This window comes from Melanerpes formicivorus, unplaced genomic scaffold (assembly GCF_026170545.1).
Source record: "Melanerpes formicivorus ecotype bairdi unplaced genomic scaffold, bMelFor1.0.p_v2 SCAF_9, whole genome shotgun sequence".
NCBI classification, from domain to species: Eukaryota; Metazoa; Chordata; class Aves; order Piciformes; family Picidae; genus Melanerpes; species Melanerpes formicivorus.
Window position 1 is genome coordinate 16,940,334 of NW_027142361.1, and position 22,773 is coordinate 16,963,106.

Sequence of the window (22,773 nt, forward strand, 5' to 3'; positions counted from 1 at the left end):
ACAGGAATGTTACCTCCACCACTCTCCCAATTGAGATAAAGGGTTTTAAGATTCCGCCTGAGGAGACAGTAACTTTAGGTGATGCCTGGGATCCAAAAGTGATTTATTTGATGTGTATACATCTGTTGCTGGTGATGGTAATTGCATATTTACTGTTCTCTTTGCGGCGAGAGAGAAAGGTATCCAGAGCTTGTTTTGTTATTAAAACTAGATCAAAAAGAAAACGCCATGGCTCTCGATCAGTCCCAGAGTCATCTAGTGATGAGGACTGTGGAGAACCCGTGTCAGTTAAAAAGAAGGCTAAAAAGTTAATTGGTAAGGCAGCTCTAAATGACTTTGCTGATTCTGGCAAGCAGCCAAGGGCATCGGCTGGTATCAACATGGCACCTACTCCTTCTCCTTCTTCTTCTTCTCCGTCAGCCATTAATGGAGCAACGTCACTTCCGCCCACTCCCTCGGTGGGACCGGAAGTCACTGCCCCAGCAGCTGATTTATCTCAGGACCTGTCAGCTTCCATTAAGGTGGCTGTAAATTCAAACACAGCTCCAGTTAAGGTGGCTTCTTTAAAGACTAGAGGTGGAAAGGCCCAAGATGGAGAAGAAGAGGAGGAGACTGATCCTGGTGAGGGGCCCTCTACTCTAAAAGATCCTGCTGAGGAGGAAGAGAAGGTTTGTTTTAAAGATCTAGCTAACCTAGTGAGATCAAAGCAGGATAGAGATGAAGTTAGGAAAGCAGCTGGCAAAGGTGGTTCTCAGCTTAAAGAGATCCTTAGGAGAATGACAGCAGGATTATATGGGCAAAGAATTCAGGGAGATGAGGAACAAGATGATATTTCAGACTGTTCTTCGCCCCACGAGGAATTGCGAAATGTCCGTAAAGATTTCACCAGGGCAGATAAGGAGCCAGTTCTAGCTTGGCTTAGTAGGTGTTATGATACAGGTGCTTCAGCTCTAACAGTTGGAGACAAGTCAGCAGCTCAGTTAGGAACTCTCTCGAGGGACAATGGAATAGATAAACATCTAGGCGAAGCTCTCGGTAAGGTTAATCTGTGGATACGCCTTTTAATAGTGGTTGCCCTGAGATACCCTTCCCGAGATGATCTTCCATGGAATCCTAAACCCTGGACTACCATAGATGAGGGAATTAAGCGCTTGAGAGAATTTGCTGTTAGAGAGCTACTCTATGGTGAACATGAGACTCTGAATCCTGATGACATTCCTGTGGGTATTGGTCTTGCTAAAAAGATCATCAAACTTGCTCCTTCTCATTATGCAAACATTCTGGCAAGCAGAATTGTGTCAAGAAATTATGGTGGAGCTTCTCCTACGGTTGGCCAATTCAGTGATCAAATGAGATAATTGGAGGATAGCATGACACGTGGTTCTTTGGTTTCAGCCATTGAAACTCTGTCTGGTGATATTCAGAACTGCATAAGAGAGTTAAGAGATTCCATATACCAATTGGCACAGAAGGATAATTTCAATTCTTCCTCCAGGTGGGTACAAGTTTCATCTGTGAGGAATACACGTCCTCCAAGGAGGTCATTCCAAAACAGGTCATTCCAAAACAGGTCATTCCAAAACAGACCACCAAGGCAATCACGTAGAACTATTTGGATAACTCTGCGTGATCAGTTTGGTGAGAACATGAACCGCTGGGATGGCCAACCAACTTCTAATCTTTTCAGGAGACTGAGGGAATTGCAAAGTGGCAGAACCCGAGGTAGCAATACCAGAAGGGTAGCTGTTACTACTACAGTTCCCCAGAACGACTCTTATGGTTCCAACAGTGGCTCCAGTTATAACATGCAAAGTTATAACCCTGCAAACTATGTGCAATGCACATGTGCGCATGTTCCCCATAACTAGGGGTGCCCTGCCTCCCGCCAGGGCGAGTAGAGGGATAACAGAGATAATAGAATCTATTGGGATGTGTACATCCAGTGGCTTGGCACTTCACAATTTCGGAAGTACAGGGCCTTGGTTGACACAGGAGCTCAGTGCACCATAATACCATCAAATTATCAGGGATCAGAGTCTATAACTATTCTGGGAGTCACTGGTGGATCTCAAGAGTTAAGTAAGGTAGAGGTTAACATAAGTTTAACTGGTAAACAATGGAGGAAGCATACAGTTGTGACCGGACCTGAAGCACCTTGTATTTTGGGAATTGATTTTCTGAGACAAGGGCGTTTCAAAGACCCTAGAGGCTACAAATGGGCTTTTGGAGTAGCTTCTATAGAAATTGATGGACAAAAATTGAAGCTATCTGCCAGACCTGAGCTTTCTGATGAATCTGCAGTTGTGGGACAACATAAGATACAGGACATTAAATTGCCGGTTGCTTCTCAGACTGTGCATCACAGACAATACAGAACCAACCGTGACTCGTTGTTGCCCATTCAGAATCTGATTCGTCAGTTGGAGAGTCAGAAAGTCGTCAGCAAAACTCATTCACCTTTCAACAGTCCAGTGTGGCCTGTGCGGAAGCAGAATGGAGACTGGCGTCTGACGGTAGACTACCGAGCCCTGAATGAAGTGGCACCAGCTATGAGTGCAGCAGTACCAGACATGATGGAGCTACAGTATGAGCTGGAATCCAAAGAGGCCAAATGGTATGCTACCATAGACATTGCTAATGCATTTTTCTCTATTCCCATAGCAGAGGAATGCAGGCCTCAGTTTGCTTTCACCTGGAGAGGAATCCAGTACACTTTCAACAGAGTGCCAATGGGCTGGATCCACAGCTCAAGCATCTGTCATGCAGTGATCCACGATGCTCTGGAGAAAGGCGGTGCTCCAGAACACATCCAGTTCATCGATGACATCATCGTCTGGGGTAAAACTGCTGAGGAAGTCTTCGAGAAAGGTAAAAAAATCATTGACATTCTTCTGGATGCAGGTTTTGCCATCAAACTAGACAAGGTGAAAGGGCCTACCACAGGGATTCAGTTTCTGGGAGTGCGGTGGCAGGATGGACGCCGACACATTCCAGTGGATGTGGTAAATAGAGTCTCTACCATGGCAAGTCCCACAAACAAGCAAGAGACCCTACGTTTCTTGGGGATAGTGGGATTTTGGAGACTGCACATTCTTGGATATAGTCAGATTGTGAAACCTCTGTATGATGTGACTCGAAAGAGAGACCATTTCCACTGGGGACCTGAACAACAAGCAGCCTTTGACCAGATAAAGCAAGAGGTGATTCAAGCAATGGGTCTGGGACCTGTCCGAGATGGTCGAGACATTAAGAACATTTTGTACACGGCTGCAAGTGACAATGGTCCAACCTGGTGCTTGTGGCAAAAAGCTCCAGGTGAGACACGTGGACGACCTCTTGTTTTCTGGAGTCGAGGTTACAGAGGTTCAGAGGCTAATTATACTCCAACAGAGAAAGAAATTTTAGCTGCCTATGAAGGAGTAAAAGCATCTTCTGAAGTGATTGGAACTGAATCACAACTTCTTCTAGCTCCCAGATTAGCAGTTTTGAATTGGATGTTCAAAGGCAAAGGCTCCACACCACATCATGCCACAGACTCAACCTGGTCTAAGTGGATGGCTCTGATAACACAGAGAGCTCGAATGGGAAATCTTGAAAGACCTGGTCTAGTGGAGGTGATCTCAAATTGGCCTGAAGGTATCAACTGTGCTAAACCACCAGAGGAGAAAGTAACTCGTGCTGAGGAAGCTCCTCCTTACAATGACCTTTCTGATGATGAAAAGAAATATGCTTTGTTCACAGATGGTTTCTGTCGTCTTGTTGGGAATAAGCGAAGGTGGAAGTCTGCAGTGTGGAGTCCAACACGCCGAGTTGCAGAGGCGAAAGATGGAGAAGGAGAATCCAGTCAGTTCGCAGAGGTAAAAGCTGTCCTGCTAGCTCTCGACGTAGCTGAACGTGAGAGATGGCCAAAGCTTTATCTCTACACCGACTCATGGATGGTAGCCAATGCTCTATGGGGTTGGCTAAAGAACTGGAAGAAGAGTGGTTGGCAGAGGAAAGGAAAACCCATTTGGGCAGCCAACCTGTGGCAGGACATTGCTGATCGAATCGAGAGAATTCCAGTGAAAGTGAGACACATCGATGCTCACATTCCTAAGAGCAAAGCTACTGAGGAACAGCAACACAACCATCAGGCAGATCTAGCTGCAAGAGTTTCTCAAGTAGACATGGACTCTAATCTTGATCTCGACTGGAAACACCGAGGTGAGATATTCTTAGCTCGGTGGGCTCATGATTCGTCAGGACATCAAGGCAGAGATGCAACATACCAATGGGCTCGTGACAGATCCATAGACATTTCCATGGATGCTATCACACAAGTCATCCATGACTGTGACATTTGTGCTGCTATTAAGCAGGCGAAACGACTTAAGCCCTTGTGGTATGGTGACAGATGGTCCAAGTACAAGTATGGTGAAGCTTGGCAGATTGACTACATCACTCTACCACATTCTCGTTCTGGTAAGCAATACGTGCTTACTATGGTAGAAGCAATCACTGGATGGTTGGAAACTTATCCAGTTCCACATGCAACTGCACGCAACACCATTCTCGGTCTGGAGAGACAGATCCTGTGGAGATATGGAACTCCAGAGAGGATTGAGTCAGACAACGGAACTCATTTCAAGAACAACCTTGTAAAGAACTGGGCAAAAGAGCACGGTATTGAGTGGATATTCCACATTCCCTACTATGCACCAGCTTCAGGGAAGATTGAACGCTACAACGGTTTGTTGAAGACCAGTCTCAAAGCCATGGGAGGTGGATCTTTGAAAAACTGGGAAAAACATTTAGCACAAGCAACCTGGCTGGTAAATAGTAGAGGTTCAGTGAACCGAGCTGGACCTGCACATTCAGATTTGCTATGGAAAGTAGAAGGTGATAGAGTTCCTGTTGTTAGAGAAAAGAATCTGTTAGGTAAAACTGTTTGGGTATTTTCACCCTCAGGAGAGGCTAAACCTGTCCGAGGGGTGGTTTCAGCTGAAGGTCCGGGTCACACTTATTGGGTAATGCAAGAGAATGGTGAAATTCAGTGTATTCCACAAAGAAATTTAACTTTAGCTGAAGGAGGTTAATTTCAGACTGTTGTACAGCTACATCGCGTCCAAAGGAAGAATCAACGAGAAATCTACGGTGCACGAACCCTGAGATCCCTGAGAACCCTGAGTCAACTAAGAGACCCTGAGAATCCCTGTTTCCCTTTTCTTCGCTTCGTCGGTGAAGAAATGAACTGTTTTCCATTTTTCTCATTTTCTGATTTCCTTGGACTTTTGAATCATCTACATCTGAGCATAGCCGGAATGGACTATGAACTTTACTCACGAACTGTAAATATCGTTTTGGATTGGATGGACAGTATGAACGGCCAATGAAATTGTTTAGAAGGGGTGGACTGTGGCCGGTTGACGTTGCCCCCTTAAGAAAGGGAATATGGTGGACGGAAGTTGGTAAACGGAAGGAATAGTCTAAACTAATTTCATTGGTGAAGTGGGAGGAAGCACCTTCTGAGCTGGGACTATACTGGGTTTTTCCAGCACCTTCTCTTCAGTTTTGCTTCCGCCTTTTCTTCGTGCAGCAGCTCTGTCTTGTGCTGGGCTTTCTGCCAAGGCCTCGGCCTTGAGGTCCAGATACCAGGCCTGTATTAACTCCTTTCCAATTAACACAAACTGCTTCTAACATTTTTCTTTTCCTCTCTTTTCTCTCTCTTTCTATCCCACTCTGGGAAAGGGCGGGGGGAGAGAGGGGAGAGCGGAGGTGGGGAACCCCCTCTCTGCCGAGGGGGGTTACTCTCATTTCTGTGTTACTCTGTTGTATATCTTTGTATATATTGTAGATATTGTAAATTTGTAAATATTCCCCTGCATACCTTACATTGCTTTGTAAATATAGCTCCACTGCCTTGCTAATTCAGCTTGTGAGTTTTTATTTCCTTTCCCTTCAATTTTTTTTTCCCTTTTAGCTTACAAGGGGGAAGGGAGGAGGCTTCTCGGCCTTACCCTTCCAAACCCACCACACTGTTCATGGAACATAGGAAAACTATGCAGCTCCATGGCTCCTTCTACCAGCTCTGCAGGCCAGCTGTCTGGAAGACGTTCTGTCCTGGTAGTAATAATTGAGGCAAAGAAGGTGTTGAGTACCTCTGCATTTTCCTCATCCTTTGATACAACGTTCCTCTCCGTGTCCACCAAGGAGTGGAGGTTGTCCTTGCCCTTCCGAAGTGCCTCTGAACAATGTCATCCAGAGGAACTTCGACAAGCTAGAGAAGAGGTTCTCTGTGAATATCATGAGGTTCATCAAGACCAAATGCAAGATCATGCACCTGGGTCAGGGCAACCCCAACTATCAGTCCAGGCTGGGGAATGAAGGGATGGAAAGCACCTCTTTGGAGAATGATTTGGAAGTACTGGCAGATGAAAAGCTGGACATGAGCCAAGAATGTGTGCTTGCAGCCCTGAAGGACAACTGTATCCTGGACTGCATCCATAGCACTGTGGCCAGCAGGTTGAGGGAGGGGATTCTACCCCTCTGCTCTGCTCTGTTGAGACCCCCCCTACATTGCTGTGTCCAGCTCTGGAGTTCTCAGCATAAGCAGGGCATGGATGTTTTGAAGCAGGTCCAGAGGAGGCCACAAAAATATTTTCTTTTATGCTGAATGTGGTGTGAGCCTGTCTCAGGCTTCCTAGAGAGGTGGCAGATTCCCCATATCTGGAACCATTCCAGGTCACAGATTGCTCAGGACTCTGATCAATCTGATCTACTTGAAGATGTCACTGCTCACTGTAGGGGGGAATGTGTGAACTAAATGACCTTTAAAGATTGGTTCCATCCTAAAGCATTCTATGTTTGTAGGACTCTGAGTGCTACTCACCCAGGCCAAAATTGTGCCAGGGAGCATACTACCAATTTCATAGTGTGGATGAACATATTTCAGTACCTGGGAACACTCAGATGTGCTGCATAAATTGCTAGCAGAAGATGTAGCCCACAGGGTGAGCTGAATCACTGTCTAAGCTCTCTCAACTTGTCTACATCTCAATTTGCTATAATGGAAGCTGAGACACTCTGATCGCCTGGAGACACTGAAGCTTAGGTATCTTAATCTACAAGTTCAACACCAGCTTCATTGTAATCATATTAACCTGCGTGTCAGCACAATAGCACTGAGCATTAAAGTGGAGCAAAATGCTTTTGTATGTTTTTAATTAATGGGATGAATTGTTGGCTTGCAGAAGATGGTGGAAAGGAAGGCAGAGAGGCAGCATGGCAAGGCTTCTGCCCTGGGTGCAATGAAGAGCAAAAGCAACTAGAGTAAAATAGGAAAAACTAACAGAGATCTTAACCCTTTCACAGTGAAACCATCAAAAGGGCTTCAACTGAAAGACAGTAGCACAATTTCTGTCTTTTGTGAGTATCTGGATAGCCTCCAGCAGGATCAAATCCTGCAAATACTCATCCCTAGGAAATGCCTTGGAAGACAGGCAGTCTGCTGCCACCACACACCACCACTGCTCTGTACTTTGCAGAGCTGAACACAATTTGAGACAGCAAAAGAATTTTTGTTCCATTACCTGATGGAAAGCAGCTCTGCAGAGAAGGACCTGGTACTCCTGGTGGACAAGTTCTCCTTGAGCCAGCAAGGGCCTTGTGGCCAGGAAGGCAAATGATCTCCAGAAGAGTGTGGCCAGAAAGTCAAAGGAGGTTCTCCTCCCCCTCTACTCTGCCCTAGTGAGACCACATCTGGGCTCTGCATTTCAAGAGAGACAAGGAACTACTGAAGAAAGTCCAGCAGATGATATAAAGATCATGAGGGGAATGGAGAATCAATGGGATTAGGAGGGGCTGAGAGACCGGGGACTGTTTAGCCTGGAGAAGACTGAGAGGGGGTCTTTTTGATGCTGATCAATATCTGTAGGACAGGGGTCAAGAGAATGGAGCCATGCTCTTTTCAGTGGTGCCCCACAACAGAACAAGGGGCAATGGGTACAAAGCAGAACCCAGCAAGATCAAGCTAAACATAAGGAAAGACTTCTTTCCAGTGAGGGTGCCAGAGCCCTGGGTCAGGCTGCCCAGAGTGGTTGTGGAGTCTCCTTCTCTGGAGTAATTCCAAACCCACCTAGAGGCAATCCTGAGCAACCTGCTCTACGTGAGTCTGATTTAGCAGTGGGGTTGTACTAGATGATCTCCAGAGGTCCCTTCCAGCCTCTCCTAGTGTGGTGGGTTTGAGAGAGAAGGCCTAGCCTCCTCTCCCCCACAAAGAGGAAGAAAAACCACAGCCAGCCTAAACAGAGAAGCAAGGAAAAATGCTATATTTTACAAGCAATGTGGGAAATGCAGGATACGTACACAATTTACAGTATTTACAATATATACACAGAAATATACAGCAAAGTAAAAAAAACCCAATAACACAGGAACAAAATTCCCTCCTCCAGAGGAGGGTTACCCCCTGTAGCCCCTTCTCTCCCCTTTTTCCCAAAAAAGGGTTAGAAAGAGAGAAAAAGAGCAGTTATTAATAAAGCAGAATATTAGTAGGCCACATGCTTATCTGTTCAAGGTCGCTCTGGCAGGGACCCCAGAAGCAGACGAGATGGAAAGGGAGAAGGAAAGGAGAGAACTGAGAGAAAATCCCAGCTGCACCTAAACTTAAAACTGCATTCTAACAATAGACCAATGAAATTAGTTCAGAATATCTGATTGTTTTCATTAATATTCCAAAATATTCAGCCAGAGAGTCCCAGCACTGTCTCTTTCTTAAAGGCACAGCCTCAAATGGTCACACTCCACCCCTTCTAAACAATTTCATTGGCTGTTCATACTGTCCATCCAAACCAAGACAATATTTACAGTTCGTGAGTAAAGTTCATAGTCCATTCTGGCTATACTCAGACGTAGATGATTCAAAAGTCCAAGAAAATCAGGAAATTAGAAAAATGGAAAACAGTTTATCTCTTCACCAACAAAGCAAAGAAAAGGAAAACAGGGATTCTCAGGGTCTCCTAGTTGACTCAGGGCTCTCAGGGTTCTCAGGGTTCGTGCACCGTAGATTCCTCATAGATTCTTCCTTTGGACGCGATGTAGCTGCACAACAGTCTGAAATTAAATTCTTTCAGCTAAAGTTAAATTTCTCTGTGGAATACACTGAATTTCACCATTCTCTTGCATTACCCAATAAGTGTGACCCGGACCTTCAGCTGAAACCACCCCTCGGACAGGTTTAGCCTCTCCTGAGGGTGAAAATACCCAAACAGTTTTACCTAACAGATTCTTTTCTCTAACAACAGGAACTCTATCACCTTCTACTTTCTGTAGCAGATCTGAATGTGCAGGTCCAGCTCGGTTCACTGCACCTCTACTATTTACCAGCCAGGTTGCTTGTGCTAAATGTTTTTCCCAGTTTTTCAAAGATCCACCCCCCATGGCTTTAAGAGTGGTCTTCAACAAATCATTGTAGCGTTCAATCTTCCCTGAAGCTGGTGCATAGTAGGGAATGTGGAATATCCACTCCATACCGTGCTCTTTTGCCCAGTTCTTTACAAGGTTGTTTTTGAAATGAGTTCCGTTGTCTGACTCAATCCTCTCTGGAGTACCGTATCTCCACAGGATTTGTCTCTCCAGACCGAGAACGGTGTTGCGTGCAGTTGCATGTGGAACTGGATAAGTTTCCAACCATCCGGTGTTTGCCTCTACCATAGTAAGCACGTATTGCTTACCAGAACGAGAACGTGGTAGAGTGATGTAGTCAATCTGCCAAGCTTCACCATACTTGTACTTGGACCATCTGTCACCATACCACAAGGGCTTAAGTCGTTTTGCCTGCTTAATAGCAGCACAAATGTCACAGTCATGGATGACTTGTGTGATAGCATCCATGGAAATGTCTATGGATCTGTCACGAGCCCATTGGTATGTTGCATCTCTGCCTTGATGTCCTGACGAATTGTGAGCCCACCGAGCTAAGAATATCTCACCTCGGTGTTTCCAGTCGAGATCAAGATTAGAGTCCATGTCTACTTGAGAAACTCTTACAGCTAGATCTGCCTGATGGTTGTGTTGCTGTTCCTCAGTAGCTTTGCTCTTAGGAATGTGAGCATCGATGTGTCTCACTTTCACTGGAATTCTCTCGATTCAATCAGCAATGTCCTGCCACAGGTTGGCTGCCCAAATGGGTTTTCCTTTCCTCTGCCAACCACTCTTCTTCCAGTTCTTTAGCCAACCCCATAGAGCATTGGCTACCATCCATGAGTCGGTGTAGAGATAAAGCTTTGGCCATCTCTCACGTTCAGCTACGTCGAGAGCTAGCTGGACAGCTTTTACCTCTGCGAACTGACTGGATTCTCCTTCTCCATCTTTCGCCTCTGCAACTCGGCGTGTTGGACTCCACACTGCAGACTTCCACCTTCGCTTGTTTCCAACAAGATGACAGGAACCGTCTGTGAACAAAGCATATTTCTTTTCATCATCAGAAAGGTCATTGTAAGGAGGAGCTTCCTCAGCACGAGTTACTTTCTCCTCTGGTGGTTTAGCACAGTTGATACCTTCAGGCCAATTTGAGATCACCTCCACTAGACCAGGTCTTTCAAGATTTCCCATTCGAGCTCTCTGTGTTATCAGAGCCATCCACTTAGACCAGGTTGAGTCTGTGGCATGATGTGGTGTGGAGCCTTTGCCTTTGAACATCCAATTCAAAACTGCTAATCTGGGAGCTAGAAGAAGTTGTGATTCAGTTCCAATCACTTCAGAAGATGCTTTCACTCCTTCATAGGCAGCTAAAATTTCTTTGTCTGTTGGAGTATAGTTAGCCTCTGAACCTCTGTAACCTCGACTCCAGAAAACAAGAGTTCGTCCACGTGTCTCACCTGGAGCTTTTTGCCACAAGCACCAGGTTGGACCATTGTCACTTGCATCCGTGTACAAAATGTTCTTAATGTCTGGACCATCTCGGACAGGTCCCAGACCCATTGCTTGAATCACCTCTTGCTTTATCTGGTCAAAGGCTGCTTGTTGTTCAGGTCCCCAGTGGAAATGGTTTCTCTTTCGAGTCACATCATACAGAGGTTTCACAATCTGACTATATCCAGGAATGTGCAGTCTCCAAAATCCCACTATCCCCAAGAAACGTAGAGTCTCTTGCTTGTTTGTGGGACTTGCCATGGTAGAGACTCTATTTACCACATCCACTGGAATGTGTCGGCGTCCATCCTGCCAGCGCACTCCCAGAAACTGAATCTCTGTGGTAGGTCCTTTCACCTTGTCTCGCTTGATGGCAAAACCTGCATTCAGAAGAATGTCAATGATTTTGTTACCTTTCTCGAAGACTTCCTCAGCAGTTTTACCCCAGACGATGATATCATCGATGAACTGGATGTGTTCTGGAGCACCGCCTTTCTCCAGAGCATCGTGTATAACTGCATGACAGATGCTTGAGCTGTGGATCCAGCCCATTGGCAGTCTGTTGAAGGTGTACTGGATTCCTCTCCAGGTGAAAGCAAACTGAGGCCTGCATTCCTCTGCTATGGGAATAGAGAAAAATGCATTAGCAATGTCTATGGTAGCATACCACTTGGCCTCTTTGGATTCCAGCTCATACTGTAGGTCCATCATGTCTGGTACTGCTGCACTCATAGGTGGTGTCACTTCATTCAGGGCTCGGTAGTCTACTGTCAGATGCAAGTCTCCATTCTGCTTCCGCACAGGCCACACTAGACTGTTGAAAGGTGAATGAGTTTTGCTGACGACTTTCTGACTTTCCAACTGACGAATCAGATTCTGAATGGGCAACAAAGAGTCACGGTTGGTTCTGTATTGTCTGTGATGCACAGTCTGAGAAGCAACCGGCAATTTAATGTCCTGTATCTTATGTTGTCCCACAGCTGCAGATTCATCAGAAAGTTCAGGTCTGGCAGACAGCTTCAATTTTTGTCCATCAATTTCTATTGAAGCTACTCCAAAAGCCCATTTGTAACCTCTAGGGTCTTTGAAACGCCCTTCTCTCAGAAAATCAATTCCCAAAATACAAGGTGCCTCAGGTCCGGTCACAACTGTATGCTTCCTCCATTGTTTACCAGTTAAACTTATGTTAACCTCTACCTTACTTAACTCTTGAGATCCACCAGTGACTCCCAGAATAGTTATAGACTCCGATCCCTGATAATTTGATAGTATTATGGTGCACTGAGCTCCTGTGTCAACCAAGGCCCTGTACTTCCGAAATTGCGAAGTGCCAGGCCACTGGATGTACACATCCCAATAGATTCTGTTATCTCTGTTATCCCTCTCCTCCCCCTGGCGGGAGGCAGGGCACCCCTAGTTATGGGGAACATGCCCACATGTGCATTGCACATAGTTTGCAGGGTTATAACTTTGCATGTTATAACTGGAGCCACTGTTGGAACCATAAGAGTCGTTCTGGGGAACTGTAGAAGTAACAGCTACCCTTCTGGTATTGCTACCTCGGGTTCTGCCACTTTGCAATTCCCTCAGTCTCCTGAAAAGATTAGAAGTTGGTTGGCCATCCCAGCGGTTCATGTTCTCACCAAACTGATCACGCAGCGTTATCCAAATAGTTCTACGTGATTGCCTTGGTGGTCTGTTTTGGAATGACCTGTTTTGGTATGACCTGTTTTGGAATGACCTCCTTGGAGGACGTGTATTCCTCACAGATGAAACTTGTATCCACCTGGAGTAAGAATTGAAATTATCCTTCTGTGCCAATTGAGATATGGAATCTTTCAGATCCTTCATGCAATTCTCAATTTTTCCAGACAGAGTTTCAATGGCTGAAACCAAAGAACCACGTGTCATCCTATCCTCCAATTGTCTCATTTGATCACTGAATTGGCCAACCGTAGGAGAAGCTCCACCATAACTTCTTGACACAATTCTGCTTGCCAGAATGTGTGCATAATTAGAAGAAGCAAGTCTGATGATCTTTTTAGCAAGACCAATACCCACAGGAATGTCATCAGGATTCAGAGTTTCATGTTCACCATAGAGTAGCTCTCTAACAGCAAATTCTCTCAAGCGCTTAATTCCCTCATCTATGGTAGTCCAGGGTTTAGGATTCCATGGGAGATCATCTCGGGAAGGGTATCTCAGGGCAACCGCCATTAAAAGGCGTATCCACAGATTAACCTTACCGAGAGCTTCGCCTAGATGTCTATCTATTCCATTGTCCCTCGAGAGAGTTCCTAACTGAGCTGCTGACTTGTCTCCAACTGTTAGAGCTGAAGCACCTGTATCATAACACCTACTAAGCCAAGCTAGAACTGGCTCCTTATCTGCCCTGGTGAAATCTTTACGGACATTTTGCAATTCCTCCCGTGGAGAAGAACACTCCAAAATATCATCTTGGTCTTCATCTCCCTGAATTCTTTGCCCATATAATCCTGCTGTCATTCTCCTAAGGATCTCTTTAAGCTGAGAACCACCTTTGCCAGCTGCTTTCCTAACTTCATCTCTATCCTGCTTTGATCTCACTAGGTTAGCTAGATCTTTAAAACAAACCTTCTCTTCCTCCTGAGCAGGATCTTTTAGAGTAGAGGGCCCCCCACCAGGATCAGTCTCCACCTCTTCTTCTCCATCTTGGGCCTTTCCACTTCTAGTCTTTAAAGGAGCCACCTTAACTGGAGCTGTGTTTGAATTTACAGCCACCTTAATGGAAGCTGACAGGTCCTGAGATAAATCAGCTGCTGGGGCAGTGACTTCCGGTCCCACCGAGGGAGTGGGTGGAAGTGACGTTGCTCCGTTAATGGCCGATGGAGAAGAAGAAGGAGGAGAAGGAGTAGGAGAAGGAGTAGGCGCCATGTTGATACCAGCCAATACCCTTGGCTGCTTGCTAGAATCAGCAGAAAAGTCATTTAGAGCTGCCTTACCAATTAACTTTTTAGCCTTCTTTTTAACTGACACAGATTCTGCACATTCCTCGTCACTAGATGACTCTGGGACTGATCTAGAGCCACGGCGTTTTCTTTTTGATCTAGTTTTAATAACAAAACAAGCTCTGGATATCTTTCTCTCTTGCCGCAGAGAGAACAGTAAATATGCAGTTACTATCACCAGCAACAGATTTATACACATCACATAAATCACCTTTGGATCCCAGGCATCACCTAAAGTTACTCTCTCCTCCGGTGGAATCTTAAAACCCTTTATCTCAATTGGGAGAGTGGTGGAGGTAACATTCCTGTATCTCACTGGCCATAGGAAATTAATACATTTTCCATACCATAATTTAACTCTATACATAACCCACATATAAATTGTCCGCACCAAATATTTACCTAGGTAATCCAAAATCAAACCCAAACAATATCTGTAAACCAGAGCCGCAAAAATTGAAAAGAATAATCGCTCCACAAACCACAATACCTTCATGTTTGCTAATTCAGCTGGAAAACACTAAATCAATGAAATAATAAATTGAACTAATTATCTGCCCCACGTTGGGCGCCAATAAAAAAAAAATGGTGGGGTGGAAGGGTAAGGTCAAGAAGCCTCCTCCCTTCCCCCTTGTAAGGTAAAAGGAAAAAAAAATTGAAGGGAAAGGAAAAAAAAACTCACAAGATGAATTAGCAAAGCAGTGGAGCTATATTTACAAAGCAATGTAGGATTTGCAAGGGAATATTCACAAATTTACAATATCTACAATATATACAAAGATATACAATAAAGTAACACAGAAATGAGAGTAGCCCCCCTTGCCGAGGGGGTTCCCCACTTCCTCTTTCCCCTCTCTCCCCCCTTTCCCCAGATTAGGTTAGAAGAGAGAGAGAGCGAAAGAAAGAAGTTAAAAGCAGTTTTGTGTTAATTGGAAAAGCAGTTAATACAGGCCTTATCAAGTTTGTCAGTTTGAAGGCCGGAGCCTTGGCAGAAAGCCCAGCACAGAAAGCTGCTGCACTGTGGAGAGGCGGAAGCAAGACTGTGCCCAGTTCATTCCCAGTTCACTCCCAGTTCAGAAGGTGCTTCCTCCCACTCTTCCAATGAAATTAGTTTAGACTATTCCTTCCGTTTACCAACTTCCGTCCACCATATTCCCTTTCTTAAGGGGGCAACGTCAACCGGCCACAGGGGCAGTGGCAGATATCAACATGGCGCCTACTCCTTCTCCTCCTCCTTCTTCTCGGTCGGCCATTAATGGGACAACGTCATTTCCATCTTTATGCACGGTGGGACCGGAAGTCACTGCCCCAGCAGCTGATTTACATCAGGACCTGTCAGCTTCTATTAAGGTGGCTGTAAATTCAAACACAGCTCCAGTTAAGGTGGCTGTTTTAAAGACTAGAAGTGGAAAGATCAAAGATGATGGAGAAGAAGAGCAGGAGTCTGATCCTGGTGAGGGGCCCTCTACTCTAAAAAATCCTGCTGAGGAGGAAGAGAAGATTTGTTTTAAAGACATAGCTGACCTGGTGAGAGCAAAGCAGGATAGAGATGCAGCTAAGAAAGGAGCTGGCAAAGGTGGTTCTCAGCTTAAAGAGATCCTTGAGAAAATGGCAGCAGGATTATTAGGACAACAAGTTGAGGGGGAGGAGCAAGAGGCAGATGACATAACTGACTGTTCCTCACCAAGGGAGGAGCTAAGAAATGTCCGAAAAGATTACACCAGGGCAGATAAGGAGCCAGTTCTAGCTTGGCTTAGTAGGTGTTATGATACAGGTGCTCCAGCTCTAACAGTTGGAGACAAGTCAGCAGCTCAGTTAGGAACTCTCTCGAGGGATAATGGAATAGATAGACATCTAGGCAGGATTCTCGGTAAGGTTAATCTGTGGATACGCCTTTTAATGGTGGTTGCCCTGAGATACCCTTCTGAGATGATCTTCCATGGAATCCTAAACCCTGGACTACCATAGATGAGGGAATTAAGCGCTTGAGAGAATTTGCTGTTAGAGAGATACTCTATGGTGAACATGAAACTCTGAATCCTGATGACATTCCTGTGGGTATTGGTCTTGCTAAAAAGATCATCAGACTTGCTCCTTCTAATTATGCAAACATTCTGGCAAGCAGAATTGTGTCAAGAAGTTATGGTGGAGCTTCTCCTACGGTTGGCCAATTCAGTGATCAAATGAGACAATTGGAGGATAGCATGACACGTGCTTCTTTGGTTTCAGCCATTGAAACTCTGTCTGGAAAAATTGAGAGTTGCACGAAGGATCTGAAAGATTCCATATACCAATTGGCACAAAGGGATAATTCTAATTCTTCCTCCAGGTGGATACAAGTTTCATCTGTGAGGAATACACGTCCTCCAAGGAGGTCATTCCAAAACAGATCAAATCAAAACAGACCACCAAGGCAGTCACGAACAACTATTTGGATAACTCTGCGTGATCAGTTTGGTGAGAACATGAACAGGTGGGATGGCCAACCTACTTCTAATCTTTTCAGGAGACTGAGAGAACTGCAAAGTGGCAGAACCCGAGGTAGCAATACCAGAAGGGTAGCTGTTACTTGCACCGTTCCCCAGAACAACTCTAGTAGCTCCAACAGTGGCTCCAGTTATGCCATGCAAAGCTATAACCACTACACACTTCGCGCAATGCACATGTGGGCATGTTCCCCATAACTAGGGGTGCCCTGCCTACCACCAGGCGGAGGAGAGGGATAACAGAGATAATAGAATCTATTGGGATGTGTACATCCAGTGGCCTGGCACTTCACAATTTCGGAAGTACAGGGCCTTGGTTGACACAGGAGCTCAGTGCAGCATAATGCCATCAAATTATCAGGGATTACAGTATATAACTATTTTGGGAGTCACTGGTGGATCTCAAGAGTTAAGTAAGGTGGAGGTTAATATAAGTTTAACTGGAAAACAATGGAGGAAGCATACAGTTGTGACCGGACCAGACGCACCTTGTATTTTGGGAATTGATTTTCTGAGAGAAGGGTGTTTCAAGGACCCTAGAGGCTACAAATGGGCTTTTGGAGTGGACAAAAATTAAAGCTGTCTGCTAGACCTGAGCTTTCTGATGAATCTGCAGTTGTGGGACAACACAAGATACAGGACATTAAGTTGCCGGTTGCTTCTCAGACTGTGCATCACAGACAATACAGAACCAACCGTGACTCTTTGTTGCCCATTCAGAATCTGATTCGTCAGTTGGAGAGTCAGATAGTCGTCAGCAAAACTCATTCACCTTTCAACAGTCCAGAGTGGCCTGTGCGAAAGCAGAATGGAAACTGGCATCTGACGGTAGACTACCGAGCCCTAAATGAAGTGACACCACCTATGAGGGCAGCAGTACCAGACATGATGGAGCTACAGTATGAGCTGGAATCCAAAGAGGCCAAATGGTATGCTACCATAGACATTGCTAATGCATTTTTCTCTATTCCCATAGCAGAGGAATGCAGGCCTCAGTTTGCTTTCACCTGGAGAGGAATCCAGTACACTTTCAACAGAGTGCCAATGGGCTGGATCCACAGCCCAAGCATCTGTCATGCAGTGATCCACGATGCTCTGGAGAAAGGTGATGCTCCAGAACACATCCAGTTCATCGATGACATCATCGTCTGGGGTAAAACTGCTGAGGAAGTCTTCGAGAAAGGTAACAAAATCATTGACATTCTTCTGAATGCAGGTTTTGCCATCAAGCGAGACAAGGTGAAAGGACCTACCACAGAGATTCAGTTTCTGGGAGCGCGGTGGCAGGATGAACGCCGACACATTCCAGTGGATGTGGTAAATAGAGTCTCTACCATGGCAAATCCCACAAACAAGCAAGAAACCCTATGTTTCATGGGGATAGTGGGATTCTGGAGACTGCACATTTGTGGATACAGTCAGATTGTGAAACCTCTGTATGATGTGACTCGAAAGAGAAAGAATTTCCACTGGGGACATGAACAACAAGCAGCCTTTGACCAGATAAAGCAAGGGGTAGTTCAAGCAATGGGTCTGGGACCTGTCCAAGATGGTCCAGACATTAAGAACATTTTGTACACGGCTGCAAGTGACAATGGTCCAACCTGGTGCTTGTGGCAAAAAGCTCCAGGTGAGACACGTGGACGACCTCTTGGTTTCTGGAGTCGAGGTTACAGAGGTTCAGAGGCTAATTATACTCCAACAGAGAAAGAAATTCTAGCTGCCTATGAAGGAGTAAAAGCATCTTCTGAAGTGATTGGAACTGAATCACAACTTCTCTTAGCTCCCAGATTGCCAGTCTTGAATTGGATATTCAAAGGCAAAGGCTCCACACCACATCATGCCACAGACACAACATGGTCTAAATGGATGGCTCTGATAACACAAAGAGCTCGAATGGGAAATCTTGAAAGGCCTGGTCTAGTGGAGGTGATCTCAAGTTGGCCTGAAGGTATTAACTATGCTAATCCTCCAGAGGAGAAAGTAACTCGTGCTGAGGAAGCTCCTCCTTACAATGACCTTTCTGACGATGAAAAGAAATAAGCTTTGTTCACAGATGGTTCCTGTCGTCTTGTTGGAAACAAGCGAAGGTGGAAGTCTGCAGTGTGGAGTCCAACACGCCGAGTTGCAGACAGACTGTTAGCAGTGAGATAGTAAGACCAGTCTTTGTTCCCTGGCCACTTTATGGTCACAACTAACAGAATACAAATGTATCAAAATACAGCAGAGGGTTTATGACGCTGACCTTTATCCATGGGGAACTAGAGCTGAAAGCATTAGCACATGGCTTCCCACTACCACAAATCTGCTTCTGCACTCAGGATTGTGACCTGGGAAGTGAGGAAATGCTGTAGATAATTTTTCCAGAAGACAGATCAAAGAGAAAAAAGGGCCAACTTATAACTGCACATAAAACCCAGCTATTAACCACTGCTCGGAAAACATGCTGGATCATTATAAACTCCAAACATGTTACTGCTGTGACAGCCTGCAAAGAAGGTTCCTGCAGAGAAAGACATTATCAGTGCTGATGTCTGGGAAAGCAGATGACAGCATTAGCTCTGTCTTTCTCAGCAGGAGCAACTCTTGCAAGGGCTGTGTGACCGTTTGAGGCTGTGACGTTTCTTTTCTTTGTATGTTGACAGTTATTATTTGCTTTATTTGCATGTGGGAAACTTGGCAAAGTAAAAAAATAAATCCTAACAAGCTGAAGTTGGAAAAGGATTTGCCACAAGCAAGTGATGAATAGTCATAGATCTGAGTTTGGCATTGGATAATTCGAGGGAAGCAGGAAGATGTTTATATAACTGAAAGCAATGTTCATGTCCTTTGATAAAAGACAGACACATACATGCTCTCAGCATTCTTGGAGATACATCTGAGCCAACTCTGTCAGAAGGTTCTGCCTACTCCAGGCACTTGGAAGCATTAATTAGCAACAGAATGGCTCAAAATTGGCATAATCATCCTCTGCCTTAATCAAGCCCATGTTTACAGTCCCCTCCTCCAAGGTCTTGGAGTTATACCTATAGTGTGGCTAAACTGGCTGGCCTGGATGCAGCCTGAGGGCTAGGTTGCTCCTGAGGATCTGCCATCTCACATCCATGTCTTCAGGTGGTTTTAAGTAAGCTGAAGTTCAAGGCTGTCTGGCAAATCCCTCCACCCTTTCCTGCAAATGTACTTCCACATCACAGCTCAATTACTACCCAACAGAAGACAAATTATCTCCTGACTTCCAGACCTTCCTTAAAGGCAGCAGAGCCCTGCACTCAGCAGGACTGAAACTGACATCTGTGCAGCTTTCGTGGAATCATAGAATCCATGGGTTTGGGTGGGAAGGGTCTTTTAAAGGGCATCCAGTCTAAGTCTCCCACAGTGATCAGGGACATCTTCAATTAGACCTGACCTGGAATGTTCCAGAGATGGGGCTTCTACCACCTCTCTGAGCAACCTGAACCAGTGTCTCACTACCCTCAGCATAAAAAAATTCTTCCTTCTCTCTAGTCTGAATCTCTCCTCTTTTAGTTTAAAACCATCAACCCTTGTTCTGTCATGACAGGCCCTATTATAAAGTCTGTCCTCAGCCTTCTGATAGGCCCCTTTAAGTACTGAAAAGCCACAGTAAGGTCTCCCTGGAGACTTCTCTTCTCCAGGCTAAACAACCCCAACCCTGTCCTCAAAGCTGAGGAATTCCAGACGTCACATAATTTTTGTGGCCTCCCCTGGGCCTGCTCTAAAAGGTCCAAGTTTCTGCATTACTGAAGACCCCAGAGCTTGACGCAGCACTGCAAGTTAGGCTCTCACTAGAGTGGAGCAGAGGGGTAGAATCACCTCCCTTGACCTGCTGGCCATGAGAATGAGTAGGCTGCCCCATCATGATGGGCAGAATCCAACATGATGTCATTTTACAAGTGCAAGTGCCGGGTGCTGCACTTTGGTTACAACAACCCCATGTGGTGCTACAGGCTGGGGACAGAGTGGTTGGAGAGCAGCCAGGCAGAAAGGAACCTGGGGGTACTGGTTGTTAGTAGGCTGAACATGAGCCAGCAGTGTGCCCAGGTGGCCAAGAAGGCCAAGGGCATCCTGGCCTGCATCAGAAATAGTGTGGCCAGCAGGAGCAGGGACGTCATTGTACTCCTGTACTCAGCACTGATTAGGCCACACCTTGAGTACTGTGTCCTGTCCTGGACCCCTCAATTTAAGAAGGATATTGAGACTCTTGAACATGTCCAAAGAAGGGCAATGAGGCTGGTGAGAGGTCTCGAACACAAGCCCTATGAGGAGAGGCTAAGGGAGCTGGGGTTGTTTAGCCTGGAGAAGAGGAGGCTCAGGGGAGACCTTATTGCTCTCTACAACTACCTGAAGGGAGGTTGTAGCCAGCTGGGGGTTGGTCTCTTCCCCCAAGCAACCAGCACCAGTACAAGAGAACACAGTCTCAAGCTGCACCAGGGGAAATTTAGGCTTGAGGTGAGGAGAAACTTCTTCACAGAAAGAGAGATTGGCCATTGGAATGTGCTGCCCAGGGAGGTGGTGGAGTCACCATCCTGGAGGTGTTCAAAAAGGGATTGGACATGGCACTTGAAGCCATGGTTTAGTTAGTCATGAGGTGTTGGGTGACAGGTTGGACTTGATGATCTCTGAGGTCTTTTCCAACCTTATTGATTCTATGATTCTATCACCTACCTTTGCTTCATCCTTTACAGTAGTCAAACCTTGGTATATCCAGGGCTCCACCCCTAGCTTTCTGACCATGAATGCTGCATAATTTGAACTTTCATAATTCTTGCTTCTTGTTAGGTCTGTCAGCTTCTTGTCCTGGTCTTCACCGTCAGGTCTGTCCCTGATAGTCTTTTCTGTTCTAACAGCTGCTGCAAGGGCAGACAACCGCAGACAACCACAGACAAAGGCAGCAGGAACTGGGATGCACAATTGGCAGAAGAGAGTTGAATCCTACCAGCAATGCAGCCAGGTGTACTCTTTAGCATGTTTGAAAATCCAGGGAAATCTACAGGAACTACTAATGAAGTATCCCCAGGATTACCCCAGATTAGACAGGTAGCAAATTTATGCTACAAATTTATGCCGTTCTTGGGTCTGCTCTTAACAGTGGTTTAGATGGAGCTTAAATGCTTCTGCCTTGGATCAGCTATGAATTCCCACCACTCCTGCCCCTTTTTTCCTTTTCTACTAACAAGTACATTTTTAATACATCTCTTAGAATCATAGAATGGTTTGGGTGGTAAGGGAGGTTTAAAGGTCATCTATCCCAAACCCCCCTGCAGTGAGCAAGGACAACTTCAACTAGAGCAAGCTGTCCAGAGCCCTGTCCAAACTGACATGGAATATTTCCAAGGATAGGGCACCTATCATGTGCCTTTTCTCTCTCTTTTCACATTCTTACTGTTTTTCACTTACCTATTTATAGGTGAGGCCACATCTGGAGTATTGTGTCCAGTTATGGGCTCCTCAGTTCAAGAGAGACAGGGAACTACTGGAGAGAGGCTACGAAGATGATGAGGGGGCTGGAGCATCTCTGTGACATCGAGAGGCTGAGAGACTTGGGGCTGTTTAGACTGAAGAAGACTGAGAGCAGATCTTCTCAATGCTCAGCAACAGCTAAAGGGCAGGGTTAAGACGATAGCGCCAGACTGTTTTCAGTGGTGCGGTGACAGGACAAGGGGTAACAGGCACAAACTGGAACCCATGAGGTTCCATATAAACATGAGGAAAATCTTTCCTGTGAAGGTGCCATAGCTCTGGACCAGGCTGCCCAGAGAGGTTGTGGAGTTACCTTCACTGGAGAAATTCCAAACACACCTGGATGTGATTCTAGGCAACCTCCTGTGTGATCCTGCTTGGGATGTGATAAATTCTTTTCTCTCTTCATGCTCTTAACTTCATAGTGCAGGAATGAAGAGAGTTATGACTGTATGGAAATGCCATCTTCTCACTTACTGGCTCCCTATATCTGTACAACTGTATGACCTCCTGATTCCAACTGCCAGCAATATTTTTGGTGCAGCAATTTTTTTCTTCCTGCTAACACTGCTGAGCAGTACAGTGATATACAAAAAGGAGTTTCAAGTAGGCCAGTACTTTAAAACTTGGATCAGAAAGAAGCAAACATTTTTTTATCACAAATTTCATGACTGAGCACAGACCTGGGAGCTTGTGACACTGGTTTTTTCCTACCTGGAACATCACTATGTGTTGGTGTGGCCGGTTGACGTTGCCCCCTTAAGAAAGGGAATATGGTGGACGGAAGTTGGTAAACGGAAGGAATAATCTAAACTAATTTCATTGGAAAAGTGGGAGGAAGCACCTTCTGAACTGGGAGTGAACTGGGCATTTCCAGACCTTCTCTGTCAGTCTTGCTTCCGCCTCTCCACGGTGCAGCAGCTCTTTTTCTC

General features: G+C 45.5%; 1 protein-coding gene across 1 annotated transcript in view; it reads right to left on the reverse strand.

Moving 5' to 3' along the window:
• Positions 1-21,348, reverse strand: part of FBXO16 (F-box protein 16) — an 88,923-nt gene extending 67,575 nt beyond the window's left edge. The window contains 2 exon segments of the mRNA XM_068142928.1: positions 21,047-21,231; positions 21,318-21,348. Coding sequence (XP_067999029.1) covers positions 21,047-21,231; positions 21,318-21,348 — 216 coding nt within the window.
• Positions 21,349-22,773: the final 1,425 nt, after the last annotated feature.